The sequence below is a fragment of the Artibeus jamaicensis genome, unplaced genomic scaffold, assembly GCF_021234435.1.
Source record: "Artibeus jamaicensis isolate MK-2021 breed Jamaican fruit bat unplaced genomic scaffold, CSHL_Jam_final contig_1127, whole genome shotgun sequence".
In the NCBI taxonomy this organism is placed as follows: domain Eukaryota; kingdom Metazoa; phylum Chordata; class Mammalia; order Chiroptera; family Phyllostomidae; genus Artibeus; species Artibeus jamaicensis.
Genome location: NW_026521219.1, coordinates 3,829,656 through 3,856,202, shown reverse-complemented (window position 1 = coordinate 3,856,202; position 26,547 = coordinate 3,829,656). Strand labels below are relative to the sequence as shown.

The following is a 26,547-nucleotide window of genomic DNA, read 5'->3' as shown; positions in this document are numbered from 1 at the left end:
TAATACTTTTTCCCTATGTACAACACAAATACATAGGAGGATGGGTACTTATGATATTATTTTCTTTTCATTTAAATATCTCTAAAGATATTTGAGAAAATGAAGAGACAAAAACACAAGGGATGCCCTGGCTGGTATGGCTCAGTGGATTGAGTGCCAGCCTGTGAACCAAAGGGTCACTGGTTTGATTCCCAATCTAGGGCATATGCCTGGGTTGCAGGCCAGGTCCTGGGGGGGGGGGGGCGGCATGCGAGAGGCAACCACATATTGATGTTTCTCTCCCTTTCTTTCTCCCTCCCTTCCTCTCTCTAAAAATAAATAAAAGATCTTAAAAGAAAAGCATAAGGGATGAAGGTACATGATCTTAGGATAGCTCTTCATCAAGAGTAAAAAACAAACATCTCCCCTGCTTAACAGGCCTTGCTGCTATCTCTAGGGCAGTACAGCCAAATATAGAGTAAGTTATCATTTCAACTACAATGACTTTGGTCTTAGCATGGAAGTTTCTATATGAACACAGAAACCATGATGTCTTCTTCATACTTTCATCGTTGTATATGATAATATAAATGTATCAATAACAAGCACTTTAGGTAGGTCACAGTATGACTACAGAATGGCCCATTACTTGGAAAGCTCTTCTAAAAGAAACCTACTTTTATTACATTCATTGCACAAAAAAGTTAAAAGCTGCTTTCAGACTCAGGACAAAGGACCTCAGTTCTTAGTGATAATTTACCCAAAACAAGATTTTAAAAATCATTCTTATATCCTTTAATTATATTTTTGAAACAACAGTGTATTATTTTATTTTCTTTTTTATTCTTTTGTAAGAAAATATAGTCATAAGACAGCAACTTGTCTCTCTTCCCCCTCCCACTTATCTTATCTCTATAGAAACCTAACACTTGCCACAAAAAAAGTCCGAAAAAGAAAGCTCGCTGTGCCAGCACCATCCTTGTTTTTAGGTATATCTACATTACAAAATTCCAAAAACACCAATTTTTGACATGCTGCTTATCATGTTCTGCTTCTTGAGACATGTCTTTACCTCCTAATCTTTTAGAGCCATGTACTTCAGACTCCTTCACTTCTGGTAATTACTGGCGTATTAGGTAATGCAGATCAATCTTCCCTCTAGTCTCTGAAAACAACTAGAAAAGCTGGACAAACTACAAATTTAAAAAGAAAAATGGGTGTTCAGGCATCTGAGGGCTACCAAGGGAGTGAAGTATTAAGAAAACTCAGAAATCTGAGCCCAGAGTCATACTTTTCCAAAGGCACCTTTTGATCCCAAAGATGCAGCTGAAAGGCTGAGAAACTATACTGAACTTCCAACAGATTCAGAGCTAAGGAGGCAAAAAGTGGAGTTCAAGACCTACCAAATATGAAGGACCGTGTAACCAGATCAAAATCTGGATTAGGACTACAGTCCATGAATAAGGGTGAATTAGAACTGTCCTCTCACAGAGTGAAATCCAGCTTACAATTATCTCAACCTCCAATTCAATTAAGAGTAAATCAGAATAAGCTGGTTCAAATTTTGAGTACATCAGAGTAACCCGGATGGTTTGTTAAAACAAACTGCAGTGTCTGACCCTTACAGTATATTCTGAATGAGCAGGTCTGGGATGGCCCTGAGAACTTGCATTTCAAACAAGAGCACAAGTGATACTGATGCTGCTGACAAGAGGACATTTGAGAATGCTACTAGTCCTAGTTATTAGCCAGAAGTAAACATATATCCCCCCTAGACAAAGATAATGCTGTTCTAGGCCTCAAATTATCTCTGATTTTTCATATGCAATAGCTACCGTGCATAAACAGGCCCATCAATCTAAGGGAAAAAACTAAAAATAGGAACACGACAATGGGGGATAAAAATAATGGGATTATCATACTCTTTCATTTCCACTAGTAAAAAATACAACCACTTCTGCATTTTTTAGAGGAAATATAGTGTTATTGTGGAGAGATAATGATTTAGAAATCAAATAGGCTTGTTGTCTCTTTCCAGCCACTCAACTTTCCTTGTAATCATGGGGTTATCTCATGTTTACCAAAACATATAACACATATACAAATGGCCTATTTTTGGAATGCACAAATAGGATTTCAGTAACAGTCTTATTCAATTAAAAACACATATACCTTCAATTAGAAAGACCATAAATTATTTTATCATAAACAGTTGGTCATTAAGCTGCATTCAGCCACAAAAAATTAAGCCTATCCAGTCATTTTTATGTATGCCTCTTCCCTCATTATTTTTTTTAATGACTTAAGTAAATGTTTCTTAAAATGTGGTTGCTAGATAAGCAACATCTACATCACCTGGGAACACTTTAAAATACAAATGATCTGGACCCACTCCAGACTTCCAAAATCAGAAACTAAGGGTACAGTGAAGCATTTGTTGCTAGAACCTTCCAGGTGATTCTGATATACACTAATGTTGAAGAGCCATGGCTCTAAGTGATTTTGATATACAAGGCCTGTCTGGGAAAAGTCCAGCCATTGTTAATATGGCAAGAATGATTTGCGTGATATCAATGTAATCTGGCAGCCAAGGAGAGTGGACTGGAATGAGCACGTATGAATGACAACTTCAATGTACTAGTCAGGGGGGACAGTAGATGCCATTGAGTGGGCATGGGTACTATGTGGCCATCACATTCAAAATGACAGTGAGTACAGCAACAAATCTGCATCAAATTTGAATTAAACTTGAACATTCCTCTGCAGAAACTACTCAGATGATTCAGAAGGCCGCAGCTATGGACAACTGGGTGATTGGCAGCTTCATCAAAACAATGCACCTACATATTCATCATGTCTAATGCAATTTTTTGGTGAAACATTGTATCAACCAGGTGACAGCCCTGCCACATCCCAGATTTAGTGACCTGCAATTCTGGCTTTTCCCAAAATTAAAATCACCAAAAGGGTAGAGATTTCAGAGCCTCGATGAGATTCAGGAAAATATGACAAGGCAGCTTATAGTGACTGGGAGAACTGCGTGAGGTCCCAAGGTACCTACTCTGAAGGGGACTAAGGCATCATTGTCCTATGTACAATGTTCCTTGTATCTTTTTCAATGTCTCTATTTTTCTAATTACATGGCTGGATACTTTCTGGACAGACCTCATATATCATGATATCATATATATCATGTTAAACACCTTACAAGCAAAAAGTTTCCATTACAAACTGACCATATTTTGCCATGTATAATGCTCTCCCATATATAATGTGCACCCACATGTTTATGCACATTATAAACAGGATTATTATGCCCATTTTTATACCCATGGCATATAGTCATTATACCCATTAGATGTCTGGTACATCCTTACATTACCCTAAAAAATTCAAGCAAAAAGTGCCCATTTATACATGGCAAAATATGGTAATTTCATTCCTGTACATAGTTGATCACAACTACTATTTATTGAATGCTTGCTATGAATAGGCATTATGCTAAGTACTTTATAATTAATATCATTTAATCTCCATATTTTATACATTTCAGTAGTTCTTTAGAATGGGATTCAACAATTATACGTGAAACATCAGATCCATTGCTTGATGCTACTGAATGACATGATTAATACACCCAAATTTCACACTTCAGTTTCTGTTTTTTTCTCAACAAAATCTACCACATGTCATTTAAACTTTACTGAAGCCCTATCCCTATGTTATGAAGAGTGAACTTAAAAATCAAGGAAACTTCTCCAAACTAGTTAAATGGATTTGAACTAAGACTGATTTGGCTCCTATAAAATACACATAGGGTACATAGTCAATAATATTTCAATAACTATCTATGAAGTCAAATGGGTACTGGAAATATCAGGGGGAACACTCTGTGAGGTACATGATTGTCTAACTACTGTGCTGTACACCTGAAACTAATACAAATACTGAATGTAAACTGTAATTGAAAAATAAAATTTAAATTAAAAAATGACTGATATGATTCCAAACTCTATGATTTCTCATATAACACTGTATGAGTTTTTATAGTGTTGTTTGTAGAAATATAAATATTGATCGTTAAGGAGAGGTAAAAACAAGCAATGTTATTTTAAAAAATAACTCAAGATCATTAGGATACAGAACATCTCAAAAATCAAAAGAACTATACTAAAAATTCCTTAATAAAAATGTAGAAAGGTAATCCTCTTAAGAATTGTTTAAACTAAAATTATCTCACCCAATATACAAGTATAAGCATATAACTCAGCTAATTCAACCATCTTACTGATTAAGTGCTTATACATTTTCAATTTTTCTTTTGAGAAAGCATTTTGGTATAGCAACAGACAATCTAAAGCCCATCATTAAAGCAATTAGATCTATATAAGTTGAATTCTTAAATTTCTCAATTCTGTGCCTAGAAGTTGGTTACTATCAAAAGCTATATCCATTTCAATCAGCAACAACCAGTACTTCTAGCTTTGTCAGATAGCTGTATCTCATGAAAAACATTTATTATATTGTCAAATTTCCTTAGAAAACATTCCCTACCGCCTGTTATACTTAGACGGTGGCTCCAAGGAAAAAAAACAACCACTCCATAGGAGAATCACAAGATGTAAATTTGTAAAAGATTCTCTTTTCACACAAATAGAGCTAACTGTTGAATTAAATTACAACAAAAATTACATTAGATGCCTGGCACATCTACTTCTCTCTGCCTAATTAATAATTTTTATTTTTCTCATTTTATTTGTGATCTTAGTTATCCATATCAAATTCTGGGGAAAATAAGGTATAAAATGATAAAATTGAGCCATTTATGGTTGACTATGTCACAAATTAGAGCACTATAACTACAAAAGTCAAGATACTATTTTCTCTGGAGGTTTCCCTATTCTTTGTCCCCTCATTAGTGGCCTAAGACAATTTTCTAGCTAATGCAAACGAGAACTACTATGGACAGATGGATTAGCACAAAATCATCACATGGTTACAAAACTAACTATATCATGGGTCTTACTGACATGAGGTAAGCAACTATAAACACATCATAATTTACACAGGAATACAGTTATACAGGTTCATTAACACTGCATTTGATAATGATTATGTAGTTATTCATGGAGGACTTCCTGGTGCCATGTGCTATGTGTATTATATAGTCTCATAACTCTTTTAAGGTGGTTGAAACCACCTTAAAAAGTGAACAGTTTTAGCTGGCAAAGAGTCTGATATTCTGTTTACTCTATATGCCCCCATCCAAAAAAGCTATGTTTCTCTAATATCACTCTATACATGACACATTTGCACAGTATAAACAACAGTACAGGGAACTGGAAAACTGTTCTTCTAGGGTCAGATAACAAATATGTTAGGCTTTAGGGACATACAGGTTCTGTCAAAACTACTCAAACTCCAGGGGATATAAGGGGGATAAACGGTAATGGAGCCCAGGATACAGTGGCTCGGTGGATTAAGTTTTGGCCTGCAAACCAAAATATTGACAATTTGGTTCCCCATCAAGGCACATGTCTGGGTTATATAGGCCAGGTCCCCAACTGGAGGCATGTGAGAGGCAACTAGTCAAGGTTTTTCTCGCACATCGATGTTTCTCTCTGTCTTATTCTCCTTCCCTTCCCCTCTCTCCAAAAATAAATAAATAAAATCTTTTTTAAAAAGGTAATGGAAAAAAAAACATTTAAAAAAACTATTTGACTCTTATCTTGTGACACAAAAGCAGTCAAAGACAATACATAAACAAATGAGCATAGCTGTTTTCCAATAAAAGTTTATTTAAGAACACAACTCTGAATTTCATATAATTTTCATGTCGTGAAATAGTGAAATAATGTCATGAAATAGTATTCTTTTGATTTAGCCATTTAAAAATGTGAAAACTATTCTAGTTCATAGACTATAGACAATAGGCTGGATTTGGTCTGTGAGGCTTTGTTTTGCCAACCCCTGTATTATAACATTAATTATTAAGCAACTAAAGATCATAGCCAGTTACTAGAATTTAAGCTCCACGGGAACAAGAAACTTGTCTGTTTTCCTCCCTAGTATTTAAAACACTTCGCTCAATATATATTTGCTTAATGAATAAATAGTCATCAGGACAGCTAAATGTGCAAAAATTACTGGGTTGGCCAAAAAGTCTGTTCAGTTTTTTTATACAAAATAAAAGATACATATTTCATTTTCAATAACTACTTTATTGATTTGTATATTCTGAGTATGTTGGCTATCTCTCACTATTGGATTTTAGTGGGTAGAGAGGCCAGGGGTGCTGCTAAACATCTTCCAATGCACAAAATAGCCCCAGAGAAAAAACTATTTGGCGAAAATGTCAATAATATCAAGAAACTTCGCAAACCACTTTTGACATGTTCCTGGCAAACTGTACCTCTAGGGTCATGTTCCATTAGTCATAGCACTTTCTCCATGTACTGCACAAATCTTTTTTTGCTTTTAAGCTTCATTTTCACCTTTCTTGAAATAATAAAGCATAATACACTGAAAATACTGTGTATGTTCTTCCATTCAGTATTAAAATGGCTACACAAAAATTCACTAATTTTGATGTTTTTTAAAATGCACAGTGATATGACAGCTGTCAATACACTCTTAACAAAATTGTTTCAAACAAAGTTCAAGACAATTAAGCACCACTAAAGCCATTGTACAGGAAAAACTAAATGAATTTTTTTGCCAACCCAGTATCAGTATGTGGTATCTTCCAACACCAAATATCATGTAGTCAATTTAACTAAAAACCAAGTACTCAGCAAATTAACTAAGAACTTCAAATAAGATAACCTAAAATAATAAACTAAATCATTAGAGACATTAAAATGCATATTAAAAACATTTATATTCTTAAAACAAAAAGGGAAACAGTAAAGAAAGAACTGTTTTTGGAAAATACAGAAATTTTTGAAAGAATCAATAGAAGTTCTACAAAAATATCATTGAAATGTTTTTAAATATATAAATGGACAGATTAAACTGTAGGTTAGATAAAGCTGAAGATAAAAGTGAGTTAGAAGATACATCTGAAGAAATTACTTAAGAATGTTGTATAGGGATCTCCTGTTATCCTTTCTTTTTACTTTTATATATAAAATACAGATTTTGGAAAGAAAAACGATGGCCTTAATATGGTGGATAAAAGTTCTGGGAAGAATAATGTGGAAAGGAAACATCCACAAAGATAATGGCTGATGACTGAGATAGATTCTAAAGAGGCACAATGAGAGTTCTGGTCAAGATGAAGGCATAGGTAGAAACCCCTCACTTACTTGCACAACCAAAAGGAGGATAACAACCGATCTAAAATCAATAAACAATCAGAAGTGCCAAAAAATCAAACTGCACGGAACAACGACAACCAAGGAATTAAAGAAAAAATCAATCAGAACAACCAGACCAGTAAGGCAAGGCAGCAGATGGCCAAGGAACCTACAGGCGGAGATGCCTGAGAACCTGCAGGTGGAGCTGCCTTGCCACTTAGAACAGTAGCTGACCCCATGGGCTGGGCTGGTTGCCCCCAGGCAGTTGGTGCTGACTGAACAGGAAACTTACACTCAGCTGACTGTGGACTACGGTGGCCTTGGTGGAAGAAACTCCCAGTCTCATACTAGACAGTTTGTAGGAAAGTGCGTTAGAGCCCAGCAGGTGAGCTGCATTGTTCCCTCTCTGACCCCACCCCCACAGGCAGCAAAGCAGCACAGCCAGGAAGGTTGCCCCACCCTGGTGAATACCTAAGGCCCTGACCCCTTACAACTTAACAGGTGCCCCAAGACAAAGAAATGGGGCCCAAATGAAAGAAAAGATCAAAACTTCAGAAAGAGAGCTAAGCAATGAGAAGATAACCAAGCTATCTGATGGAGAATTTAAAGCCCTGGTAATCAAAATGCTCACAGAACTGATTAAGCTTGGTGGTACAATGAAAGAACAAATGAAAGATACCCAAAATGAAATAAAGCAAAACATTCAAGGAAACAAGTGATAGGAAGGAAACCAGGACTCAAAGCAACAATTTGGAACAAAAGAAAAAAATAAATATCCAATTAGAACAGAATGAAGAAACAAGAATTCAAAAAAATGAGGAGAAATGTTTGAACCTCTGGGACAACTTGAAACATTCCAGTATCTGAATTATAGGGGTGCCAGAAGGAGAACAACAGCAAGAAACTGAAAACTTATTTGAACGAATAATGAAGGAAAACTTCCCCAAACTGGCAAAGAAAATCGACTTTCAAGAAGCCCAGGGAGTCCCAAAGAAGTTGGACCCAAAGAGGAACACACCAAGGCACATTATCATTAAGTTACCCAAGATTAAAGACAAAGAGACAATTGTAAAAGCTGCAAGAGGAAAAGAGACAGTTACCTACAAAGGAGTGCTCATAAGGCTATCAGACAATTTCTCGAAAGAAACCTTACAGACAAGAAGGGGCTGGAAAGAAGTATTTGAAGTCATGAAAGGCAAGGACCTACATCCAAGATTACTCTATCCAGCAAAGCTTTCATTTAGAATGGAAGGGCAAATAAAGTACTTCCCAGATAAGTTCAAGTTAAAGGAGTTCATCATCACCAAGCCATCATTCATTATATGTTAAAAAGACTTATCTAAGAAATTGAAGATAAAAAAATATGAACAGTAAAATGACAAAACTCACAACTATCAACAAATAAACTAAATAAACTAAAAAAATAAAAGAAAAACAACAAAAACAAAAACTACGCAAACAACTAGAACAGGAACAGAATCAGAGAGATGGCTATCATATGAAGGTTTTTCAGTGGGGAGATGGAAGGGAGGAATGGGGGGTTACAGGAAAGAAGAAGCATAATTTGTAGGCATTAATAGATGGGGAGAGGTCAGAAATTATATAGGAAACAGAGAACTCAAAGAACTTATATGTATGACCCATGGACATGAACTAAGGCGGGGGGAATGCTGGAGGGTTGGGGAGTGCAGGGTAGAGAAAGGATAAAGGGGCAAAAATTGGGAAAACTGTAATAACCTAATCAATAAAATATACTTAAAAAAATATTAGCAACTAGCATCAAAGCAACAAGCCAATGTCTCCCAAAAAAAACAGTATTTCATCAAATCTAATAAATTGTTATAAATGAATTCATCATTATTGTAGTGCAAAGTATTTGCAAAATATTTTTGCAAACTAAACCTTGTCATGAAATTATAATATGCATCTAGAGTTCAAAGATTTCAAATGTGAAAAAAATGTGTATCTCAGACTCAGTATGAACAGAATTCCTATGAATTAATAATATTTTAAAGACCAAATAGAAAAATCAGCAAAAGATATTAACTGAGTTATCAAAAAGAAATGAATTATACACATAGGAAATGTGTTCAACCTCACTCAAAATAAAAGAAATGCACAGTAAGACTACATTGAGATACTATTTTTCACTGTAATCAAAGCTTAAGGAAATGGGAACTCTGACATTGATGATAAAACTGTCCATCAAGTGTAACAAAATGAGAAATGGATCTGTACTGATACAGCAGCTTTACGTCTATATTCCTACACATATACTTGTATGTGTGCAAAATAACCCACAGAGAGGGCTAATTTACTTAACATTATTTTAGGGAGAAATAATTGATAACATCATAAATTAGGGGGTATTGGATAATAATTATGCATCATAAAATAAAATATCCTTTGAAAAAAATGAAAGTACTCTTAATAAACTCTCATAGATGATTTCCAGATATATTAATTTTTAGAAAATTAGAAAAAGTGGGTAGGATACTACCAAATGTTTAAGTATAAGGGGTTAAGATAAGAATATATATTTTTGTTTTAAATATACAATATCTGATGGGATAAATAAGAAACTGGGAACACCGTTTGCCTCTGGGATAGGAAAGAGAGTGGCTGGGACTTACCATTTAAAAACGTTAACATTTTCTTTTGATATATTCATTTTTAAGTATTTAACCTCAAAACATTTTTAAAATTAAAAAAAGCAACACTTGCCTTTTTTCCTTTTGAGGTTGCAGAATCCCCATCTTCATCTACACTGAGTAGATTTGCCTCACTACATAAAAAATAAGGGGGGAAAAATAACCGTAAGTGGCAATTATAACCCATACATTACATTCAGAGGTTTTATCCTCTTTGCTCACCTAATACAATAATTCAAGGACCAGCAAACTTTTTTGTAAAGGGTCATAAAGAAAATATTTTAGCCTTTGCAGGCCATACAGTCTCTATAACAACTACTCATCTTTGCCATTGTAGTATAATATCTGCCATAGATTATATGTATGGCCATAGTCTATTAAAACGATGAACAAAAATCTAGTAGTGGGCCAGATGAGGCTCACAAGTCATCATTTGTTGATTCCTGCCATAAATGAAGACAATATTGATTTTCTTATACATGCATTTCATATGGTCACTCATTTTTACTTTCTGTCTTATATTTATAATTAGTGGGGAAGGACAGAGAAACAAGTAGAGAAGAAACAAACTGGTAAGAAAATTTTAGCCAATGAAAAGAAGTTATTTCAATAGTACTACCACAGTAAAACAGTTATACATCTACTACTTTGAAGGAATTACCGATCCTTTACTGAGAATCACTGGCCTGAGATTCTAAAAGACTAGACTGACACATCTATTAATAAAAAGTTCATTTTAACCTCAACATGTTCAAAAGCTAAAGCCCCTAAGTATTCAATTATAAATAATGAACCAAAGTATGATTCATAAAGCATACAAGGCAGGTAGCCCCTTAAAACACAATTTTTTTACATACCCATAACAAATCTTCTAACAAAGCAACTTAAAAAATACACCTTCTGAAAACAACTCTAAGCTATTTTTAGTAAAATCCTATTTATGATAAAAATGTAAAATGTCTGTTTCATTACTGTTTATATATGTCAGCTTTTTTAATGCTAAAAATTCCAAATATTTTACAAAAATGTTTAAAAGGGGGTATACTTTCTATTCATCTTAATTTCAGATTTAATTCAAATTTTTCTAAACTTCATAGGTACTAAATGTAACAAATTATTTTAAATTTAAAAAAAGGAAATAAAGGACCATATTATACCAATTTTAAGTGAGAAACTTCCCAGTTATAATCTCTCCTTGATATAGAACCTTTCTCCAGTTCAGTATCTCATAGGTGAAGGCACATAAAGCAGTAATGACAAATGGAGCTGTTGCCCAGATAGAAGTGAAGCACCTACAATATTTAGCAGGTATACACTGGATGACTTCTTGTGTAAAATTTCTAAAACATATTTACAGTTTTGGAAGAACTGAGTGTATATATTTGTGTTTCTCTAAATTTGCTAATTGTTCTGGTTAGGGGGAAAACCATATCAATAAGCCAAGAAACTAATAGCAATGCTGAATTTCTAATACAAACCCTGCGCAATGTAAAAGGTTCTATTGAATCCATTATTTAAGATTTTTCACAAAAGTAATTCCTAGTACACTAACAACTGTAATGAACACTTTAACTTCTGTCTGGGTCAACACCTGTGTTTATCATTTATAGTGTTTCTGCCTCCCCTGGTGGTAATCTGATCTTAAGATCGGTGTGGTGGTAGGGGCAGTGCATAATTGGAAAGAAAGTTACTCCAGGACTTGAACTTTGTATGAAATTCTGAGGTCTTAATATGGGTTTACTTACTGATAAATGGTGGCCTTGCAAATCACCGTGTTTATTTTTTTAATAAAGAACAATTTGTTTAGTTGGAAATCTGCAGTGTGGTTGATATTCAATCATACGGTTACTTGTATTACATGCATATAGCTATACATTTCAAAAGATGGAGAAATAAAACAGCAAAATTATTTACCAATAGATAATTGCTTTTTCTTTCCTTAATGCTACTGTAAAACAGCTCAGTATTTTCTTAAGAATACCATACTCTTAAAAATACTGATATGGAATATAAATTGATTTTCTAACAAGAAGTTTCATTCTTATAAAATATCTGAGGGGCAAAAAATCTTACTCTTTTTCTGTATCTCCTTCACTTTCTTCTCCATGGTCAAAGCTCCAATTATTTTTAAAACCTCCATGTCTCTTAGATTCTGATCTACTCAAAGCTGAAATAAAAAGAGGTAAGTATTCATTAAAAGAGTTATTAAATATAAAATAAAATTGAGCATTCCCCACCCTCTTTGCTTAGTCTAGATTTTGCTTGCCTTTATTTCTTATAAACACCTCATTTCCTCTAAAGACAAAAAGAACACATTAAAATATGTTTCTGCTAATTTACAGTCATGCATATGTATGAATTTGCTAGAGAAAGAAGTTCAAATTAGTACAATATAATAAAAATGGGGGACATATGGATATGTATAAAATATCTTTAAAAATCAACCCTGTATCTCCATGACTCATTCCTGATTCTAGAAATTAGTGCCTGTAAGTTTGCTGACCTTATTTATGAGAACCATATCCATATCACTAACCTTTTCTTTACCTCCATCACCTCTGCCTTTTAATAGAAGAGAAAGAAATCAAAGATTTCTGTGTTGGCATTATAATGAACTTGATTTGTTAACAACAAAACCAAAACTCTATTACAGAACACCAAACATCTACATTATAAGTTTTAAAAATTTTACGAGTACATGGCTGAAATTCCATGAAACTGTTCATTGGAAAGTGGATATCAGAAGAGTTATGAAGTTGTCATTTGAAGCCATGTGACAAATGACATAAAATTCTAAAGCTGTCATTTGAAGCTATGCAACAAACACCTGATGGCCTAGAGCCTAGTCTTGTTTTATATTATTTTTTCATGGCTGTTCGATTACAGTTAGAGCCTCTTTTTTAAGATCAAGTCTGGGGTCACAGCAAGATGAGAGGTCAGACTGAAGACCAGAACGCCTGAAGGGCAACACTTCACTTGAGTGAACTAGGGGGGAAAAAAAGAAACTCACTTAAGAAATCAATCATGGGAATAATAATGATGTCTTGCTGTTGGCTACGGATGTTTGGATTCAAACAAAGACAAAGTATACCCACATCATGGTTAGGGAATTCTCAACTATTAAGCTCACAATTACTCAGTTTGGGGACCAGAAGTTTCATAACTTACATGGCCCAGAAAAGCCCATATTTAAGTCTCACAAGAAAAGGTGCTCAATATCACTAGAAATAAAGGAAATGCAAATCAAAACTATAATGAGACTAGTTCACACCCATCAGAATAGCCATTTTAAAAAAACAGAAAATAACTATTGACAAGGATGTGGAGAAATTGAAACTCTCATGCACTGCTGGTGGAAATGTAAAATGCTGGAGCTACTGTGGAAAAAGTTTGTTAGTTCTTCAAAAAGCTAAATATCAAATTACCCTATGACCCATCAAATCCAACTTCGAGGTATATACCCAAAGTAACTAAGGGCATGAACTCTGATACTTACTTGTACACCAATGCTACAGAAGCATTATTCACAAAGCCAGGTGGAAACAACCCAAACATCCATCAACAAATGAATGGATCAACAAAACGTGCTCTGTACACACACACACACACACACACACACACTATTCAGCCATAAAGGAGTAAAATTCTGATACATACTACAACATGGATAAACCTTGAAAACATTATGCTAACTAAAATAATCCAGCACAGAAAGTCAAATGTTGTATGATTCCACTCTATATATAAGATACTGATAATAGGCAAAGTAGAACAGCAGCAGCTAGAGGGAGAATAAAATGGAGAGTTATGTTTTAATGGGTTCAGTTTTTGTTTGGAATGATGAAAAAGTTCTGGAAACGGACAGTGAAGATGACTGCACAACATTATAAACACAATGGCAATCCACAACTGTACACCTAAATATGGTTAATATGGTAAATTCAATGTTATGCATATTTTACCAAAATAAGAAAATGTTTGTAAAGGCAAAAAAAAGACTAATGCAATCAGATATAAATCTTTTCTTATTAAATGGGAGCAAGGTTTCTCCCCGTGAGAGAAAGAAGTTACAAATAAGCAAGAGAGAATATCTAGAAAAAATAGAGTTCATCAGAGTAAGAGATATCACTAGGAGCTCATATTCACTAATTATATGCAAATAAAGACACAAATATAGATATGTATTATATCATAGTAGTATACAGAGCTAAGACTCTGTCCTCTGAGGTCTAGCAGCAGTGATAAACAAGTAGCAACAAGTATACCTATAACCAAATCTTGCTTTCTATAGCATTCTCCAATGTAAGGAATCAGGGCTCCCAAAAGAAATAACTGACTCTAAGGAGGAAGAAGGAAAAATACAAGACAAGCCCAGAGTATTTTATAGTACCAGAAAGCAAGGAGGTGCTTTTTTTTTTAATTGAGAGAGAGAAACATCATTTAGTTGTTCCACTTATTTATGCATTCAATGGCTGATTCTTGTATGTGCCTCACAGAATACTGAATCCACATCCCTGGTTTATCAGGGATGATGCTCCAACCAACTGAGCTATCTGACCAGGGCCAAAATGAGGTATTTGCATAATACCTACACATAATCCTCCCATATACTTTAAATGGTCTTTAGGTCATATAATAATACCTAATATAATATAAATACTACCTTTGTAAGTAGTTGTTATACTGTGTTGCTTAGGAAATAATGACAAGAAAAGTTTGTGCATGTTCAGACACAACCATGGTAGGTCTAACCACATAGTACATATCAACAACAAGGCAACTTTTTTCCCCCGAATATTTTCAATCCATGGTGGTTGAAATTGTGGATGCAAAACCTGCAGATATGGAGGGCTAATCGTATATACATTCTGAAAAAGGAAAAACTATGGAGACAGAAAAAACATCAGCAGTTTACATGGGTGAGATGGAGGTAGGGAGGAGCTGCAGGATGAATAGGTAGAGCACAGATGTTTATGGCAGTGAAAATACTCTGATACCAGAATGATACATGTTAGCATTCATTTGTCCAAATGCATAGACTCTAGAACACTAAGCATGAACCATAATGGAAACTAAGGACTTTGGGTGATTATGATGTACCAATGTAGGTTTATCACTTACAACAAATGTACCACTGTGGCAGGGATTGTGACACTGGTGGAGGTTATGCACATGTAAAGATAGGGGGTATGTGGGAACTCTCTATACTAAGGGTGTCCAACCTGCAGCCTACAGGCCACATGTGGCCCAGGATGGCTACAAATGCGGCCCAACACAAAATTGTAAATTTACTTAAAACAATGAGATTTTTTTGTGATTACATGTCACAATGTCACGTAAAATAAATGTGCATTTGCTCTCACTATCTGTGTGCATGCATGGCTTCAGTTTTACAGAAGTATGTAGCTTCCAATGTGTTATCTTCCAAGCACAGACAGTACATTCACACCATCAAAACATTACATGTACTTGTGATAACTTAGTAAGGCAGCAATTATCAATAATATTTCAACCTACCATCACAACATTAAGCCTTTAATGTTATTTAGAAATCAGATAAGCATGATTATTTGATTATTAAAGGTTGATTATTTGATTATCACACCTCAGCAACTCCTCACATATCTCCCACCATGCTTTACAATCTGCCTTCTGCTTCACCCAGCATTGGTGGCCAGGAAGCCTACGTTCTATTTCCTGTTAATTAATTTTAATAATAAAATAAATAAAATCCTTTACTTATTATTTTTTAAATCCCAGCATGGCTTCTACATTTCAAATAAAAAAGAAAAATCATGGATGAGAGATTGTTCAATAAAAAGCAGACTACTACTTTTTTGTCAAGTAAATACTAAGGCACTATGCTTAATTTGTAGGAAATTTGTGCGTTTTCAAAGACTATAATTTAAAAGGTAAAACATGCAAAAAACATGCTGCCAAATTCAATGCACATGAAGGATTGTGTGATGAGGACAAAACAGTGGGACTCATAAAAGTCTCTCTTCTCAACAAAAATTTTTTCAAAAAGTTACAATTCTGGCAGAGTCCACTGTAAAAGCTAATTATGTGGTAGCTTATTTAATAACAAAAAATGAAAACCATTTACTAATAGTGAATTTATTAAGCCATGTATAGAAAGCATGATAGGTATAATTTGCCCTGAAAAAGAAAGGATATTTCTAAAATCAGTTTGCTCACCAGCTAGGCAGACTAAAGAAATTGGTAAATCTATCAAAAGAAGTTTGGAGAATAAAGCTGTTAATTTTAAATTTTATGCTTTGGCAATGGATGATAGATAGCACTGATGCTACAGATACGGCTCAATTTGCCACTTTTATTAGAGGTATTGATGACGAATATAATATCACTGAAGAAATGGTTTCTTTAGTGCCATTAAAAGATAACTAAACCAAGAGATTTATATGAAGCAGGGAAAAATATGTTAAAGCGATTTTCTTTGTCCATTGTCAACGCATCTGGTATAGTTACTGATAGTGCCCTGGTGATGGTAGGTAAAAGACATGGACTTGTAAAATTAATAGAAGACAATACAATTGTGGCCCAAAATTCATGTTTGATAAAGTATCACTGCATAGTATATCAAGAAAATTTATGCACAAAAGCTTCAAAAATGGATAACGTCATGTAAATCATCATCAAGACTGTAATTTTCATAAGAGCCAAGGGATTGAATCATCATCAGTTCCAGAAATTCCTTAAAAATACTAATGTTGACTATGGTGACATCATTTACTTTTCAGAAATAACATGGCTAAGTCAAGGCCAAATGTTGAAAAGGTTTTATGATTTGCAACATGTTATCAAGTCATTTATGGTATCAAAAAACCAATTGTTGCAGAACTTGACGATGAAAACTGGCTTACAGATTTAGCATTCTTAGTGGATTTAACCGCTTCAAGGTGAAAACCAACTTATTAATACCACGTTTCAAACTGTAACACTATTCCAAATGAAACTGAAATTATGACAAGCTCAAATTAAAGCAAACAATTTTATGCATTTTGACATGTTGCCAAAACAGAGTCCTGTGAACAGTGAAAAACATGAAGCCCTGCTTTCATTTTGATATAATAATTTGAAAAGATTTAAAGATTTCCGGAAAATAATCAATATTTTGCTATATTTGTGACTCCATTTTCAGTCTACATAAATGTGATACCTGCCAATTTTCAAATGGAATGCATTAGAGCTGCAATCTGACATTCAATTTAAAAGAAAATTTTGATCATGTCTCTTTACTGGACTTTTATAGGTCTTATCTTCCCAGAAATAAATATCCTTTGCTTTACAATCATGCCTTATTCATGTTATCGCTTACTCCTACATTTGTGAGCAACTATTTTCAAGAATGAAACACATTTAGAGTAAAATCAGAACCAAAATATCTGATGAACACCTTGAAAACACTAAGAATTACAACTACTTCTATCAAACCTGATATTGATGGACTAGTTTCTCAAATACGATGTCGAACATTTCACTAATTTTATGTTGCCTTATTTTCTTTCACTTTTACAATTAAAAAAACTCATAATAAAAAGTTTTAATGACATTTTATTACTTAGATATGTACATTTTCTGTATTAGTGATATTGACTTGGGCCCTGCTCAACAATTTTAAAAGATTATCAAAATGGCAGATACATAGTCAGGGTTATTATGTGAGGACTTTTTTGTTTAACTGTGTTGGTGGATATCATGAAAATTATGCACAGACCTTTTTTTTACTCATAAGTTTTCATTACTGTTTGTGTATTTAATGTGTGGCTCAGACACCAAAAGGCTGGACACTCCTGCTCTAGCTTCCTCTTTACTTTGCTGTAAACCTAAAACTGCTCTTTAAAACAAAGTCTTTAAAGAAATAAGGAGCAAGAAGGGACTCCAAAGAAGTATTCCAAGTCATGAAAGGCAAGGACTTACATCCAAGATTACTCTATCCAGCAAAGCTATCATTTAGCATGGAAGGGCAGATAAAGTACTTCTCAGATAAGATCAAGTTCAAGGAGTTCATCATCACCAAACCCTTATTATATAAAATGTTAAAGAGATTTATCTAAGAAAAAGAAGATAAAAAATATGAACAGTAAAATGACAACAAACTCGCAATTATTAACAACCACACCTGAAATAAAAACAAAAACAAATTAAGCAAACAACTAGAACAGGAACAGAATCACAGGAATGGAGATCACATGGAGGGTTATCAGAAGGGGAGTGGGAAGGGGAAAGAGGGGGAAAAGGAACTAAAAATAAATAGCATAAATGGTAGGCAGAAAATAGGGGGAGGTTAAGAATAGTATAGGAAATGTAGAAGCCGAAGAACTTACATGTATGACCCATGGACATGAACTAAAGGGGGGGGTGTGGAAAGGAGTGGGTATGCAGGGCCGAGGGAAAGAAAGGGAGAAAAAATGGGACAACTGTAATAGCATAATCAATTATATATATATATATATATATATATATATATATATATATATATAAAGAAGTAAAGCTTTTGCATGGTTAGATCAAAAATAGTAATGTTTTTTACAGTCTTATTGACATGTAATTGCCATTCAGCACTGTTTAAATTCGAAATGTTCAGCACAGTAACTTGAGCTACATATACAGAAGGGGCAAAAGTACACTTACAGTTGTGACTACACAAAACAGTTCATTCTTGTATTATTATTGATTATTGTATTATTTTCCATACAAACTGCCTACCTACTTTTGCCCACCCTGTACTGAAAAATGATTACCACAAGTCCAATTGACATCCATTGTTTGATAGATACAAAAAAAGAAAGAAAAAAATGTGGTTTTTCCTTTGTGATGAAAACTCTTAGGATACTATCTTAACACCTTTCAAATATACTAAATAGGAGAGTTAACCACAGTGAACATTTTGTACATTATATCCCCAGTACTTATTTGTAACAGAAAGTTTCTATCCTTTGACCACCTTCATTCAAATCCACCTCCCTCTACCCTCTACCCACTGTCTCTGGTAACCACAAATCCAATCTTTTTCTATGAATTTTTTTTTTTTAAGATTCTACATGTAAGTTAAACCATACGATACTTATTTTTCTCTCACTTACTTCATCTAACGTAATGCCCTCAAGGTCCACTGATGATGGAGCAAACCAACATTTCCTTTCCTTTTATGGCTGAAAAATATTCCATTGTGTGTATGCATGTACGTATGTATATATGCTACATTTTTATACATTCACTAGTTGATGGACTCAGGTTGTTTCCATGTCCTGGTTATTTTAAATAATGCTGCTATAAACATGGGGGTGCAGATACATCTTTGACATAGTGTTTTTATTTCTTCTAGATATATTTCCAGAAATGGAATTGCTGGATCACCTGATAGGTCTATTTTAAATTTTAAAGATTTTATTTATTTACTTTTAGAGAGAGGGGACAAGAAGGAGAATGGAACATAAATGCAAGAAAAATCAATCAGCTGCCTCTTGCACATGCCCCCATGGGGACCAACCCACAACCTGGACCAGAAATCAAACTAATGACCTTCTTCTTTGCATGCCAATATCCAACCAACAGAGCCAAAAGGTAGATCCATTTTTAATTTCCTGAGGAATCTCTATACTGTCTTCCACAGTAGCTGTACCAGTCTGCAATCCCACCAACAGTACACAGCATTCCCTTTCTCCACAAATTCTCCAGTATTTGTTATCTCTTGTCTTTTTTATGATAGCCATCTAACAGGCCTGAGGTGATATCTCACTGTGGTTTTGATTTGTATTTTCCTAACAATCAGTGATACTGAGACCTTTGTAGTGTATCTGTTGACCATCTGTATGTCTTCTTCGGAAAAATGTGTGTTTAGGTCATTTGTCCATTTTTTAGTTGGATTATTTGATTTTTGTGTTTAGTTATAAGAGTTCTTTATATATATTCTGGATATTAGCTGCATATTAGATATTTGGTTTGCAAATATTTAATAAGTCTTTAAAATATTTTTTAAGGTAAAGAATACATAAAGTATACACTACAAAAAGATGTTCAAATTCTGTTACCACAGACTACAGCTGTGGTAACAGCTGGCTGGCACTTGCCTGCTGTCATAAAAATTAAAGAAATGCTGAGCCCATAGAAGCAGTGGCCCTACACCTAAAAGCCAGGCCTTAAAAGGCCCAGAGCCAAGTCCTGCAACAACCAGGAACCCCTCAGTGTCAGGGCCCAACAGGAAACATTATCATAAAGAGGTAATGTTTGAGCTAAGGTACAATGAAAAAACTATGAGGTGAAAATCAAAGGTATAAACATTAAAATAATAACAAACTCACAACTATCAACAACTGAATCTAAACAAAAACAGAAAATACACAAACAACCAGAACAGGAACATAATCATAGGTATGGGGATCATTTGGAGGGTTATCAGCTGGGAGTGGGTGGGAGAAATGGTGCAGGGATTAAGAAGCATCATTGGCAAGCACAAAATAGACAGGGGGATGTTCAGAACAGTATAGGAAAGGGAGAAGCCAAAGAACTTACATGCATGACCCATGGACCTGAAGTAAGGCTCAGCATTGCTGGAGGGAAAGAGGATACTGGGGTGGGGGGATAAAGGGAAAAAAGCAATATTTTATTATGCTGATACAGTTAGGAGAATTTTAACAGCATAATCAATTAGATGTACTTAAGAAACATAAAAAAATAAATGGTAATAAAACAAAAAATGAAGTTACAATACGAAAGACCAATAACAGCAAAGCATTTCTTATCTCACAAAAAGAAGACATTAAGAAAACAAATGACTACATTAAATAATAATGCTCAGCCCCGGCTGGTGTAGCTCAGTGGATTGAGTGTGGGCCAGTGAACCAAAAGGATAGTGGTTCAATTACCAGTCAGGGCACATGCCTGGGTTGCAGGCCAGGTCCCTAGTAGAGGACACATAAGAGGCAACCACACATTGATATTTCTCTTCCATTCTTTCTCCTTCCCTTCTCCTCTCTCTAAAAATAAATAAATTTTTTTAAAAAAGAATACTATATCTGAACTGAAGAACACAGTAGAAGGCATCAAAACCAGGATCAATGAAGCAGAAGACTGGATCAGTGAGCTGGGGGACAAAGTAGAAAAAAACACCCAAAAAGAGCAAGAAAAGGAAAAGAGACTCAGAAAGAATGAAGAGGGATTAAGAGAAATGCAAGACAGTATGAAACAGAATAATATCCATATAGTAGGGATGCCAGAAGGAGAAGAGCAAGGGATAAAAAAACTGTTTGAAGAAATAATGATGGAAAACTTCCCTAATATGATGAGAGAAAAAGTCACACAAATCCAGGATACACAGAGTCCCAATCAACAGGAACCCAAACAGGCCCACTTCAAGACAAATCATCATTAAAATGGTAAAATTCTAAGACAAAGAGAGAATCTTAAAGGCAGCAAGGGAGAAAAAATAAGTAACATACAAGGGAGCCCTGATAAGGTTAGCAGCTGACTTCTCAATGGAAACGCTCCAAGCCAGAAGAAATATTCCAGGTAATGAGAACCAGAGGCCTTCAACCAAGGCTACTTTACCCATCAAGGCTCTCAATCAAGATAGGAGGCCAAATAAGGACCTTCCCAGACATAAGAAGTCTAAAAGAATACACCTCCACCAAACCAGCTCTGCAAGAGATGCTAAGAGAGGGGAACACAGGTATGAAAATGGCAATGAATAAATACGTATCAATAATAACCTTAAACGTAAATGGATTAAATGCTCCAATCAAAAGACATAGAATAGCTGAAGGGATAAAAAAGCATGAAAAACACATATGCTGCCTACAAGAGACCCACTTTAGGACAAAAACCTACACCGACTGAAAGTGAAGGGCTGGAAACAAATTGTCTAAGCAAACGGCCAGGAAAAAAAAAAGCCAAGGTAGCAATACTCATATCACACAAAACAGACTTAAAAAAAAGGGCCATAAAGACAGACCCAAAAGGTCACTTCATAATACTCAAGGGAAGAATACACCAAGAAGACATAAACATTGTAAATATATATGCACCCAACATAGGAGCACCCAAGTATATAAAGAAAATCTTAGAGGACTTCAAGAAAGATATTGACAGCAACACAATTATAGTTGGGGATTTTAACACCCCACTGTCAAAAATGGACAGATCTTCCAAACAAATATCAACAAAGATATTGTGGCACTGGACAATGCCCTAGATGAAATGGACTTAACTGATATATAGAGAGAGCCCTTCATCCCAAAGAAGCTAAATACACATTCTTTTAAAATGCGCATGGAACATTTCCAAAGATAGACCACATGATTGGACACAAAACAAGCCTCAACAAATTCAAGAAAATTGAAATTATACCAAGCATTTTCTCCGACCACAAGTGACTGAAACTAAAAACCAACCCCAAGGGAAAAAACACAAAACACTCAAAATCATGAAGATTGAACAGCATGCTATTAAACAATGAATGGGTCAAGAATAAAATTAGGGAAGAAATCAAAAAGTTTCTGGAAACAAATGAAAATGAACTCACAACAACCCAAAACTTATGGAACACAGCAAAGGCAGTTGTGAGAGGGAAGTTCATAGCAATACAGGCCTACCTAAAAAAGATAGAAACATTTCAAACAACCTAACCCTATGTCTACAAGAACTCAAGGAACAACAATAAACACAGCCCAGAGCAAGTAGAAGGAAGGAAATAACCAAGATCAGAGCAGAATTAAATGACAGAGAGGCTAAAAGCACCATTCTAAGGATCAATGAATCCAGAAGCTGGTTCTCTGAAAAGATTAAAAAAAAAAAATCGAAAAGCCTTTAAGCAAGCACATCAAGAAAAAAATAGAGAGTACCCAAATAAACACAATCAGAAATGAAAGAGGAGAGATTACAACTGATACCACAGAAATACAAAAGACTGTAAGAAATTACCACGAAGAACTGTATGTGAAGATTTCTGAAAACGTAGGTGAAATGCACAACTTTCTAGAAAAATATAATATTCCAAAACTCAGTGAAGAAGCAGAAAGCCTAAACAGACCAGTAACAGCAGATGAAATTGAAGCAGTAATCAAAAAACTCCCATCACACAAAAGCCCTGGACCAGATAGTTTCACAGGGAATTCTACAAAGCATTTAAGGAAGAGCTAACCCCTATTCTTCACAGACTATTCCAAAGAATCCAAAATGATGGAAGACTCCCAAATTCTTTTTATGAAGCCAGCATCATCCTAATCTCAAAACCAGGTAAAGACACAACAAAGAAAGAAAACTTCAGGCCAATATCACTGATGAATACAAATGCACAAATCCTCAACAAAATATTGGCAAACAGCATCCAACAATACATTAAAATGATCATACACCATGACCAAGTGAGATTCATTCCAGGGATGCAAGGATGGTACAATATTCACAAATCAGTAAATGTAATATATCGCATAAACAAAAGCAAGGACAAAAATCACATGATCATATCAATAGATGCAGAAAAAGCATTTGATAAGGTACAACACCCATTTATGATAAAAACACTCAGCAAAGTGGGAATAGAGGGAGCATTCCTCAATATAATAAAGGCCATATATGAGAGACCTACAGCCAATATCATACTCAATGGGCGAAAACTAAAATCTTTTCCACTAAGATCAGGAACAAGACAAGGTTGTCCACTTTCACCACTTCTATTCAATTAATATTGGAAGTTTTAGTCACAGCGATCAGACAAGAATAGGAAATAAAAGGCATCCAAATCAGAAAGGAGGAAACAAAACTGTCATTGTTTGCAGATGACAAGATAGTGTACATGGAAAATCCTATAGACTGCACCCAAAAACTGCTTGACCTAATAAATGAATTCGGCACAACAGGGGATACAAAGTCAATATCCAGAAATCAAAGGCAGTTTTGCATACCAACAATGAAACAACAGAAGCAGAAATCAAGAAAAAAAATCCCACTTGATATAGCAAAAAGAAAAATAAAATACCTAGGAATAAACCTAACCAAAGAGGTAAAAGACCTATATTCAGAAAACTACACAATACTGAAGAAAGAAATTATGGAAGACACAAATAAATGGAAACATATACCATGTTCATGGACTGGAAGAATTGACATCATCAAAATGTCCATATTACACAAAGCAATTTACAGATTCAATGCAATACCTATTAAAGTACCAATGGCATATTTCACAGAAATGGAACTAACACTTCAATAATTTATATGGAACCATAAATGACCCCAAATAGCTGCTGCAATTTTGAGAAAGAAGAGCAAAGTAGGAGGGATCACAATACCTGATACCAAACTGTATTACAAGGCCACTTTAATCAAAACAGCCTAGTACTGCCATAAACACAGGCACATGGACCAATGGAACAGAACAGAGAGCACAGAAATAAATTCAAGTGTCTACGGGCAATCAATATTTGACAAAGGGGACAGCAACATAAAATGGAGTAAAGATAGCCTCTTCAACAAATGGTGTTGGGAGTACTGGACAGCTACATGCAAAAAAATGCAACTCAAGCACCAACTTATACCATACACCAAAGTAAATTCAAGGTGTATAAGAGATTTTAATATAAACCATGACACCATTAAAGTCCTAAAGGAGAACATAGGCAGGAAAATCTCAGATATTTCATGCAGCAACATTTTTACTGATATGTCCCCTAGAGCAAGAGACAGAAAGAATAAATAAATGGGATTTCATCAAAATAAAAGGCTAAAGAATAAAAGGCTAAAAGGCACGGCTAAAAATAAAAGGCTAAAAGGCACGGCTAAAGAAAAACAGTATTAAAATAAAAAGAGAACCAACTGTATGGAAAAACATAGTTGCCAATGATACCTCAGACAAGGGTTTAATCTCCAAAATATATAAAGAACTTACACAACTCCACTCTGAGAAGACAAGCAACCCAATTAAAAAATGGGTAAAGGACTTGAACAGACACTTCTCCAAGATGGACATACAGAGAATCCAGAGACATAAGAAAAGATACTCAGTATCGCTACCTATCAGAGAGATGCAAATTAAAACCACAGTGAGATACCACTTCACACCAGTCAGAATGACCATCATAAACAAGGCAACAAACAACAAGTGTTGGAGAGACTGTGGAGAAAAGGGGTCCTTAGTTCACTGTTGGTGGGATTGCAGACTGGTTCAACCACTATGGAAAACAGTATGAAACTTTCTCAGGAAACTAAAAATGGATCTGCCTTTAGACCCGGCAATTCCACTGTTAGGATTATATCCTAAGAACCCTGAAACACCAATCCAAAAGAACCTATGAACCCCAATGTTCATAGCAGCACAATTTACAATAGCCAAGTACTGGAAGCAAACTAAGTGCGCATAAGTAAATGAATGGATAAAAAAAACTCTGGTACATTTACACAATGGAATTCTATGCAGCAGAAAAAAGAAGGAGCTCCTACTCTTTGCAACAGCATGGATGGAACTGGAAAGCATAATACTAAGTGAAATAAACCAGGTGGTGAAAGACAAATACCATATGATCTCACCTTTAACAGGAACCTAAACAAAACAAATGAACAAGCAAAATATAACCAAATACAATGAAACACAGAACAGGCTGACAGGGACCAAAGGGGAGAGGGGAGAGAATTCCAGGAAAAAGGGGGAAGGATTCACAGGAACAAGTATAAAGAACACATGTACAAAAACTAACAGGGGTAGAAATGGGAGGGAGGTGAAGAGGGCGGGGTAGGTGGGCTGGGATGGGAGTAAAAAAAAGAAAACTGTACTTGAACAACGATTAAATGAAATTAATAGAATACAATAAAATAAAATAAATTACCTGATAACTCATCAGACTGGCGAAAACTAAAACACCAACTGTTATCAAATGGGTAATGATGTGTTTAAACGGGAAAGCTTAAAAAGTTCTAGTCAAAGACTTTGGAGATCGATTTGGCAATACCTAGGTGAAGTTGGAATTGCACATGACCCAATAATTCCATTGTCAGAGAGATACTAGGTAAATTATTAGCAAAGTTTGGCCTGCCAATCTGGCATGCTGCCTTATTTTCATAAGACCCATGAGCTAAGAATGGCTTTTAAATTTTTTATGATTCAGGAAAAAAAATGTAAGAATGTTTCATGACAGGTCTTGGCCAGTTGCTTAGCTGGTTAGAACACTGTCCTGATACACAAGGTTGCAGGTTCAATGCCTGGTTGGGGCACATACAAGAGGCAATCAATGGATGTATAAATGGGTGCAACAACCGGTTGGTATTTCTTTCTCCCTCCCTCTCTCAAAGGAAAGGAAAGGAAAGGACAGCGGAGGGGAGGGGGAAAGAAAGAAAGAAATTCATGTATGATATTTATAAGAAAATTAAAACTTCAGAGTCTAAAAAATTTTACTGGCACACAACCACTCATTTGTTTATATATTACCTATGACTGCTTTCTTGCTAAAATGGCACCACTGAGATGAGATATTGTGACAGAGGCCGTGTGAACTGCAAAATATAAGGTATTTACTATCTGACCTTTTAAGAAAAAGCTTGCTGAATTCTGCCCTAGAGAAACACAAACATGTACCGGAAATGCACTTTTTCAAAAAAGTTAATAG

The 26,547-nt window shown here is 35.0% G+C and overlaps 1 protein-coding gene across 9 annotated transcripts in view; it reads right to left on the bottom strand.

Moving 5' to 3' along the window:
• SENP6 (SUMO specific peptidase 6) overlaps positions 1–26,547 on the bottom strand; it is a 116,910-nt gene that overhangs the window by 74,036 nt on the left and 16,327 nt on the right. For 6 of the 9 annotated variants that reach the window (XR_008391370.1, XR_008391371.1, XM_037132996.2 and 3 more), the window contains exons 2-3: positions 12,002–12,095; positions 10,002–10,062 (exon numbers count right to left, since the gene is read on the bottom strand). The exons of 1 other annotated variant lie outside the window; for it this stretch is intronic. Coding sequence is in view for 6 of the 8 variants with exons in the window: in XM_037132996.2 (XP_036988891.2) it covers positions 10,002–10,062; positions 12,002–12,095 (155 nt within the window). In the remaining 2 variants the exon portion in view is untranslated. Of the gene's footprint in view, positions 1–10,001; positions 10,063–12,001; positions 12,096–20,464; positions 20,521–26,547 lie in introns of all 9 variants that reach the window. 2 more of the 9 variants (XM_053664115.1, XM_053664122.1) reach the window with 1 other exon arrangement.